The sequence below is a fragment of the Mus caroli genome, unplaced genomic scaffold, assembly GCF_978045245.1.
Source record: "Mus caroli unplaced genomic scaffold, Mus_caroli_1 scaffold_4, whole genome shotgun sequence".
NCBI lineage: Eukaryota > Metazoa > Chordata > Mammalia > Rodentia > Muridae > Mus > Mus caroli.
This window is the reverse complement of record NW_028227259.1, coordinates 125,402,454-125,411,909: the sequence shown is the minus strand read 5'-3', so window position 1 is coordinate 125,411,909 and position 9,456 is coordinate 125,402,454. Positions and strand designations below refer to the sequence as shown.

General features: G+C 46.6%; 1 protein-coding gene and 1 non-coding gene across 3 annotated transcripts; both read right to left on the bottom strand.

Moving 5' to 3' along the window:
• Nucleotides 1-613: 613 nt before the first annotated feature.
• Rpl6 (ribosomal protein L6) lies at nt 614-5,026 on the bottom strand. 2 transcript variants are annotated; one of them, XM_021162542.2, is made up of 7 exons: nt 4,977-5,026; nt 3,871-4,128; nt 3,679-3,780; nt 2,737-2,880; nt 2,355-2,403; nt 987-1,171; nt 614-798 (listed from the first exon to the last, which is right to left on the bottom strand). In XM_021162542.2, exons 2-7 carry the CDS (start codon nt 4,126-4,128, stop codon nt 646-648), a joined length of 891 nt encoding a protein of 296 aa, XP_021018201.1. In that variant the 5' UTR covers nt 4,977-5,026; the 3' UTR covers nt 614-645. The 2 variants fall into 2 exon arrangements, with proteins under 2 accessions (XP_021018201.1, XP_085693228.1); XM_085837102.1 differs by lacking the exon at nt 4,977-5,026 and adding an exon at nt 4,856-4,891.
• Nucleotides 4,390-4,519, bottom strand: LOC115031185 (small nucleolar RNA SNORA42/SNORA80 family). Its single transcript, XR_003836805.1, has one exon. It is a non-coding gene; the product is annotated as a small nucleolar RNA SNORA42/SNORA80 family (small nucleolar RNA).
• Nucleotides 5,027-9,456: the final 4,430 nt, after the last annotated feature.

Here is a 9,456-nt window from a genome sequence, read left to right as displayed (position 1 = left end):
TAGTACATATGCTGTCTGGCTAAAAACTGGGCTGAGTATGATGAATGACCCAAAATCCACAATTGCAATGACTAGATGACGTGGTTTGTAAAGACCCTTGTCATCTTTCACACAATTTAGTTTTGATCTGTTCACAAGTCAGCAGTCCATTGAAGATGCAAGAAAATGCCACTAATAAATTTTAAGCCAAGAATACTGGTAACAAAGCTTTGAGGGATCAGGCCCTCAGCACACACTGTTCCCATGCAACCCCACTCTCAAGGTTTGTGAACCTTGGAGATGGTTTTTGTGCTTAAATTCTCACCCTGAGAAAGTCTTGAGTCTAGTCAAAAAACATCTGGTATAGTCAGCAGCATTTTCTATTTGCTTAAAAAAAGGGGGGCAAAGCCACACCCACAGTAAAAGGCAGCCATGGCAGTGTATGTGCCTCTAATCCAAAGCCAGCTGGGGATGCGGCAGAGAGAGCAGGATCCAGTGGACTAGCCTAGCTCACATGCTTCAGACTAAGCAGGAGGTACTCTTCCCAGAATGGGCCAGAGGAAGACACTGGAACACCAGCAAAACACTCACCCAACAAACATGTACACATACAACACACAAAAGGACACCAAAAGAACATGTGAAGTTGTTTAATTAGGTTAACATTTAGAAGACCAGTTTGTGAGGATACATCCCGTTTGTCAGGGAGAACTGAGAGCGCAGGTAGCCCTGGAGCTGAGGAACAGCTTTAATCTTTGGCAGAATCTGCGAGTCCACAGCTTTCTGATCAGCCTTCCGCTGCTCTGTAACCTCGTATTTCTAAACAGAGAAAAGGAAACGGTAAGAACCAGGATGGCAGGAACAGCCCCACCTACTCCCAACCTTTCCTTGGAGCTTGCCTACTCAGACTGCCACACTATAATCGCTTCATGGGTTTAACACTAAGTAGCCTCCTCTACCCATTCCCACCTGGAGAGCAGGCCACCAGAGTTCACAGAAGAGCTCACCTCCTTCTCCGTGTCGAAGATCTCGCCCTCCTGATGCCTGGGCTTGCGCAGCTGCTTCTTCTTGAAATAAGCGTCAGTCAGGTGTTTGGGGATTTTAACATCGCTGATATCAACTTTTGTAGAGGTGGCAATGACAAACTTCTGGTGTGTTCTGCGCAGAGGAACTCTGTTGATGACAAGAGGCCCTATAGGAAAAATACAAATTTGAATAAGAACATCAAACAGTTAAGATTTGGTCCAGGCATGGTAGGTAGCACATGCCTGTAATTTCAGCAGAGAGGAAGGCAAATCTCTGGAGTTTGAGGCCAGTCTGGTCCTTTCGATTTGTCTTTAACTAAAATGTTAATTGGGTGGGGCAGAGATATGACCCTTTTTACATTCCTGGTACCCTGAGTGCTCACATCTCATCTTGGGGAGAAAACCCCATGCCATCCACTCCACCCCCTTTCAAGGGACCCAGGTGAGAAGAGGATCTTTCACAGAGGCTGGCTGAACCACCTGTCCTTGAGATCCGCATCAGTGCTGGGTTTGGGACATTCTGCGTAGGTGCAAGTACATCTGTCTGCCACACACCACTGGAGGTGAGGGGACAACTTGTACAACTCCCTTTTCTCCTTTTATTATACAGGTCTCAGGGATCAAAGTCAGGCTGTTAAGCACATCTGGCCAGTATAAAAAATATTCTTGCTCAAATTAAACCCTTGACTGCTACAGAAAAATAAAACAGGGATGGTCAGTCAACAAGACAGGAAGGCCTGAGTTGTCGTCCTCTGACCTCCAAAACTGAAAGGGGGTGGGGATGAACCTAAATTTCAGGGTACAGAGTCCTGCAGATCTGAGGCCAGCCGGGTCTACACAAGACCTGTCTCCTATCACAGTGCAGGTGATATGCACCTGCAATCCCAAGGGTGGTGCTCTGTGACCGTGGTCCTTAATAAAAATGCTTGGGTCCCCATGAAGCTCTACCATACCCAGGTTTACCAGGGAATCTGGGCAGAAATGGGGGTCATCCTATATAAAACCAGGACGGATCATTTAAGAAGTATAGTCCACTCGTGTCAGGCGTGGTGGCGCATGCCTTTAACCCCAGCACTTGGGAGACAGAGGCAGGCAGATTTCTGAGTTCGAGGCCAGCTTGGTCTACAGAGTGAGTTCCAGGACAGCCAGGGCTACACAGAGAAACCGTCTTGAAAAACAAAAACAAAACAAAAAAAAGTATAGTCCACTCAAGAAGAATATGTCCACTAACCTAAGCAAGCTGTGTTAGAAGGGAACATCACTGTCCATTTATCATGTAGCATTAGTATCTGAGAAGGGAAAGAGTCCAAGGTTCTGCTGTCAAAACAAAAAGACCAAGGATTTTCTTACCAGTCACAAGCAGCAAGCCACTGTCCAGCTGCTTCAGGAAAACCACTCTCTGGAAGTCAAATAGAAAAAAAATGACAATTAAACCTCCCTCAGAATTAACCAAAGTACAAGCATGAAGACATCCAGCACTCACTCCGGGTCAAGTCTAGACTGGGCTACATGAGACCTTGTCAAAAGGAAGTGAGGTGATACATGCCTTTCGTCCTAGCACTGATGGGACAGAAACAGACTCTGGCATTCATAACAGCATTTACTATGGGGTTAAAAGCTTGTTACAGAGAACAAGAAAATATTTATGGTACATCAAAAAGCAGGATGCACCAGGCACGGGAGGACCAGGATCTGCTGCTCCCCCATGCCAGGCCCTGGGGACACTCCTCACCTTGCCCCTGTGGCGCCCAGTGAGGATGATCAGGACAGTTCCGGGAGTGATGCTGGAGCGTAGCCTTCTCACGTGCTGGCTGAAGGGCTTCTTGCCATGGCTCAGCAGCTTCCGAGGCACGTCTTCAGTGGGATAATACCTAGGCTGGAGAGAGCACCCGTACCACACGCCATTGAGCAATCTGCTCAGTCCACCAGAGCTGCATTCAAAGACACAGCCTTGAAAACCCCAAGAGTCAAGCCCCACTAACAACATGGAAAGGAACCTCTCGCACACCGGAGACAGACACTCTAACCTTTAAAAATATTGTTTGGCTTGTTTTGCTTTCTCAGACAGGGTTTCTCTGTAGCCCTGGGTGGCTTAGAACATTGAGATCAGCCTACCTTTACCCCCTGAGGGCTGGGATGAAAGAAATGCTGTTTGTATGTGTCCCTGGGTATGCCAAGTGCCACTGAGTTACCCTTGGGAGTGGGAGTTCCAGGTGGCTGGAAACAGCCTGTAGCAGAGGCTGGGAATTGCATTGTCCCCTTACCCTGAGGCATCTTTCCACCCATTCCCAAGCTTTCCTTGGGGCTAGTAACTCTAACATACTTCTTCCTTCGGAGTTAAGGTCATAGCCAAATATGGGGAAGGTGGGACAGAAGGGAGTTTCAGATCAGACTACCTGAGGCAAAGGTACAAAAGGACGCCATACCTCTTCTACCTTGGCAGAAGGAACACACCCAGGTTTTTCAAGAAGGAAAACTAGACATCAATACCACAAGTTTAAATATTCACTTTCCACTTGCCAGCAATAGACTAGCCAGAACCCCAGTGTGCTGGTCCAACGATGAACTACACCCCCAGTCTGAGAACTTATCCCAACTAGACTTGACTGACATAGCCTCTTTCAGACAAGCCTCAACCCTAACCCCAAGGAAAGCAACCCAAACTAGATCTCACCATTTTTCGAAGCTTCACCACCCGGGTTCCACCGTTCTTGTCCCCACCAACTGTTTTGGTGACAGTAGCAAGGACCTTCTCCTTTTTCTTCTTCTTCTCAACCTACAAAGACAAATCCATCAACCCAGGATCCTGGCAGACCTCAAACGCAGGAATAAGGCATCGTAGTGGGCCATCCCTTCCCTCTCCTACCTTGGTCTTGGCAGCCGAGTATTTCCTTTTGTACAAGGCCTTCCTGGAGTACATAGCAGATCGGGAGTACCTGCCAATTCCTCTCACCAGGACAGGGTTTCGGCTGCAATGGGGCTTCGCCTTCTTGGGCTTTTTAACCTTAGGGCCAACCTTTTTGGCTGCTTTGGCGGCCCGGGGACGGGAGGCAGCAGCATCACTGCCAGCCTTCTTGGCCGCAGGTTTCTTCTCCTTTGTATCAGGCGCCTTTTCACCCGCCATCTAGGGATATAAACAATAAAGGCATTTTATCAACCATTTGTCAACAAGCCAGTATCAAAACCATCCTCTGATGCTTTCAACGACTCTTCCTTCCAAACACAGGGTTAAGTATCTAGCACTATTAGGGTTTCTTTTTTTTTTTTTTTGCTAAAAATCTTTTTGTGGTTCCTTATCTTATTCTTCTGTTTCTTGTGATCAGAAAACCAAAAACAATCTTTGCTAGCGTCTACACAGGCAAGGAAGCCCAGAACCTCGAGGCTCTTCTGTGCGACCCACTTCAGTGCCAGCAGCCTACAGAGGCCAGGCAATGGTTCGGGGCCACGGGTTGCTCTAGCACGGGACACTATGACAGACCCAGGGGAACGGGCCTGCCATAAATCCAAACCCATGCATCAGCACGGAACACCTGAGACCTCCCCCTCTGGTGTCGCCCTAGGTCCCGAAGCCACCACGAAGGCCCCAGCTCCGCAAAGTAGCCCACAGCGGTGCTCTCCGGGCGTCTTCCGGGGACGCGGTTCCCCACCTTCAGTCGCGAAGCCCAACGTGGCCAAGGCAGGCTCAGCAGAAGGTTCTGGAACCCCAACTACAGGGTCCCAAGTCGCCACACAGGCCCTCCAACCCTCCCCAGGCTACGGCAGCCGACAGGGCCCAGCGACCATCTCCGGCGCTACGCTCGTTCTTCGCCCCCCGCCAACCCACGCTGACAGAAATGAAGCTCTCGAGAGACCTGACGAGTGATCCCGACCATAGGCGGCCCTGGGTAGTGGCCCCCGGATGTCCCCCAATTTCGGATGGACGAGGATTGGGGTCCCGAAAGCCGCTGCCACACAGACGCCCGCCATTCCTACCTTGCAAGACGGGAAAGAGAACTAAGGCAGCGGCTTCCGGTCTATAAGCAATGACGGGAGGTGGCCGAGATCACTTCCTTCCTGTATGGGACATCATGGGAAATGTAGTTTTTCTTTTCACTGTGGCAATGCACCTAGTCCTGATTAGGGAACGTCCTCCCAGCGCCCACCCCTATCCCAATAGGTAAGAGCAGCTAAGATGGCTGAGCGAGTAAAAGTGCGTTCTCCTAAAATGATGAACAGACTTTGAGCCTTGCGACTCATGTGGTGGAAGAAAGGACTTTGCAGAGTTACTTCTTCTTCTTCTTCTTCTTCTTCTCCTCCTCCTCCTCCTCCTCCTCCACCTTTTTCTCTTTTTCTTTTCTTTTCTTTCTTTCTTTCTTTCTTTTTTTTTTTTTTTTTTGAGACAGGGTTTCTTTTTTTTTTTTTTTTTGGTTTTTCGAGACAGGGTTTCTCTGTGTACCCCTGGCTGTCCTGGCACTCACTTTGTAGACCAGGCTGGCCTCGAACTCAGAAATCCGCCTGCCTCTGCCTCCCGAGTGCTGGGATTAAAGGCGTGCGCCACCACGCCCAGCCAGAGTTATGTTCTATCTAACCTCCGTGGGCACACACAATCAAAATAATAATTAAAAACTAAAAGTTAGGGTTGGAAGATGGCCCAGTGGTTAAGTAAGCACTGGCTGCTCTTCCAGAGTTTTTTGAGTTCAATTTCCAGCGATCACGTGGTGGCTCATAACCATCTGTAATGGGATCCCATGCCCTCTTCTGGTGTGTCTGAAGACAGCTACAGTGTAGTGTAATCATATACATAAGATAAATAAATCTTGCCAGGGCTATACAGAGAAACCCTGTCTCGAAAACCCAAAATAAATAAATAAATAAATAAATAAATAAATCTTTAAAAAAAATTCTGGGGCTGGTGAGATGGCTCAGTGGGTAAGAGCACCCGACTGCTCTTCCTAAAGGTCCAGAGTTCAAATCCCAGTAACCAAATGGTGGCTCACAACCATCCGTAACGAGATCTGACTCCCTCTTCTGGAGTGTCTGAAGACAGCTTATAATCAATAAATAAATCTTAAAAAAATAAAAAATAAATAAAATAAAATAAAAAAAAATTCTGACAGTGGTGGCACACCTCTTCAATCCCAGCACTAGGAAGGCAGAGACCAGTAGATCTCTGTGAGTTTGAGGCCAGCCTGAACTACAAAGCTAGTTCTAGGAGAGCCAGAGCCAAGGCTATACAAACAAACCCTGCCCCCAAAACAAAATAAACAAATTTAAAATAGGAAAAAATAAATAAGATTTAAAATAAAACTTTTTTTGTTCATATTACATTTTAAAATAAGCTACTATCCTTTGAAAAATGACACTGTATACCTGACAGTGCCATACTTTTTATTACATTTTATTTTATATGCATGCTTATGTGAGCATGTGGGAGTTGGGGGTGGATGCATGCCCCGGCATGCAGATGGAAGTCAGTGGACAACTAGGGGATGTCGGCTCTCTCTACTACATGAGGCCTAGAGATCAGTCATCATCTTAAGAGGACTTAGGTCATCACAGGCCCTGCACATAACAATTATCCTCTACCTCATAGTGCTTAGAAGGACATGTACACCTGATTTCTATTGTCTTCTACTTGTCTGTTACCTGTTGCTAGTGGTAGGAGCTTTTCTCTTGACTTTCTGTGTGTGTGTGTGTGTGTGTGTGTGTGTGTTGTGTGGGTGGAGGTCCGAGGACAACTTCCAGGGACCACTTTTGTTGTCCCACAATATGGGTCCCATGGATGGAACTCAGAACTTTGTAGCAAGCACCTGACCCACTGAGCCATGTCTGTGGCCCTTCAATTTGGCTCTAAACCCCATCTTCATGGTTGAGTCTCCAGGAATCTCTTTGCTTTCTCTGGCTGTGGTTAAAGGTGAAAATGGGAGTGGTGGGCTGCCTCTAAAGACCTCATGACATTGAAGACCACAGAAAACAGAGCAATGTGAAGACCTTAGAGTACAATCCGACTCTCTCTCTCTTCCCCAGCCCTTCTAGTTTTTCTTTTTGAAATATTTATTTAATGTATGCATGCTCTATCTGCATATATAGCTACATGCCAGAAGAGGGCATCAGATCCTGTTATAATTAGCTGTGAGCTGGGGCTGGTGAGATGGCTCAGCAGTTAAGAGCACTGATTGCTCTTCCAAAGGTCCCAAGTTCAAATGCCAGCAACCACATGGTGGCTCACAACCATCCATAACGAAATCTGATGCTCTCTTCTGGTGTGTCTGAAGACAACTACAGTGTACTTGCATATAGTAAATAAATAAATCTTGAAATAAGTAAATAAATAGTTGTGAGCCATCATGTGGTTGCTGGGAACTGAACTCAGGACCTCTGGAAGGGCAGTCAGTGCTCCTAACCGTTGAGCCATTTCTTAAGCTCCACTTCTGGTTTTTCAAGACAGCATCAATAGACCAGGCTGAACTTGAACAAAGCTTCTGCCTGTCAAGTACTAAGATCAAAGGCATGCTGTACCATGCCCAGCTCCAGTCTGATTATCAATTGTTGAATTTTATGATGGTGAGGCTCATTTACTGTCCAAGCAGAGTCTTAAGAAGAAAGTTAATTATTCTATTTTTTAGCTAACTAGATAGTGTGTGTGTCTCTGTGTGTTTCCAGAGGAAAGTACTTCTTGGCCGTTGTTGCTATCCCAGAACTTAGGAGGCAGAGGCAGGTGGATTTCTGAGTTCAAGGCCAGCCTGGTCTACAGAGTGAGTTCCAGGACAGCCAGGACTACACAAAGAAACCCTGTCTTGAAAAAAAAGATGTAACGAAAGATGGCCTAGTCGGCCATCACTGGAAAGAAAGGCCCATTGGACTTGCAAACTTTATATGCCCCAATATAGGGGAATGCCAGGGCCAAAAGAATGGGAATGGGTGGGTAGGGAAGTGGGGGGCGGTATGGGGGACTTTTGGGATAGCATTGGAAATGTAATTGAGGAAAATATGTAATAAAAAATTAAAAAAAAATGAATTAAAAAAAAAAAAGAAAAAAAAAAAAAAAAGAAAGCCTGACCATGCCAGAGTCTTTCACTCACCTGGCGGGCTTGTTAAATGATCTGATACTGAAGTAAAGGCATAACTGAGCCCCCTCTTGTGTTTGCATATGGTATTGCAGAATTCATGATCATAAGGTAAAAAGTACCTTCCTGCTTCTAACTTTTTTTTTTTTTTCGAGACAGGGTTTCTCTGTGTAGCCCTGGCTGTCCTGGCACTCACTTTGTAGACCAGGCTGGCCTCGAACTCAGAAATCCGCCTGCCTCTGCCTCCCGAGTGCTGGGATTAAAGGCGTGCGCCACCACGCCCGGCTCTAACTTTTTTGAAACAGGGTTTCACTGTTCAACTCTGGCTGTCTCAGAGCGCTCTGTATGGACCAGGCTGGCCTCAAACTCCCAGAGATCCTCCTGCACCTGCCTCCCAAATGCTTGGATTGAACATGTGAACTACCACTCCCAGTAAGTACCTGTTTTTACTTTTCTTTTTTTCTAGTATTTATCTATTTTATCATTTGTGTAACTGTCTCAAATAACAACAACAACAACAATAATCATAATAACAATAATAAAGTAAAAAATCCTGCTGGGTGTGGTGGCGCATGCCTTTAATCCCAGCACTCGGGAGGCAAAGGCAGGTGGATTCCTGAGTTTGAGGCCAGCCTGGTCTACAGAGTGAATTCTAGGACAGCCAGGGCTACACAGAGAAACCCTGTCTGGAAAAACCATAAATCAATCAATCAATCTAAGGAAAGGAAATGAGCTGGGGCTGTACAAAGTTCTCAAATTCTGGGTTCCAGCCCAGGTAACACTGGTGGAGGCTGGGGGCTGGCATAGGAATTACACTTAACTTGCAGATAATGGGAAGTGGGGGCTGGACAGGTGGCTCAGCAATTAAGACCACTGACTGCTCTTGCAGAGGACCCAGGTTTGGTTCCCAGGACCAACATGGCTGCTCACAGCCATCTTTACTTCCAGCTCCAGGGAACCCGGGTCTCTCTTTTGATATAAAATACAATATATTTTTTGAAATAAATAACCTGGGTTGAAGAGATGGTTTAGGGGTTAAGAGCACTGGCTGCTCTTCCAGAGGTCCTGAGTTCAGTTCCCAGCAACCACATGATGGCTCATAACCATCTGTAATGAGAACTAATGCTCTCTTCTGGAGTGTCTCAAGGGAGTAGCAGTTTACTCATATAATTAAATAAAATAACTCTTTAAAAAAAATAGCCGGGCGTGGCGGCACACGCCTTTAATCCCAGCACTCAGGAGGCAGAGGCAGGTGGATTTCTGAGTTCAAGGCCAGCCTGGTCTACAAAGTGAGTTCCAGGACAGCCAGGGCTATACAGAGAGACCCTGTCTCAAACAACAACAACAACAACAACAACAACAACAATAATAATTTTATTAGGGGGTGTAGGAGTTAAAAATAAGAG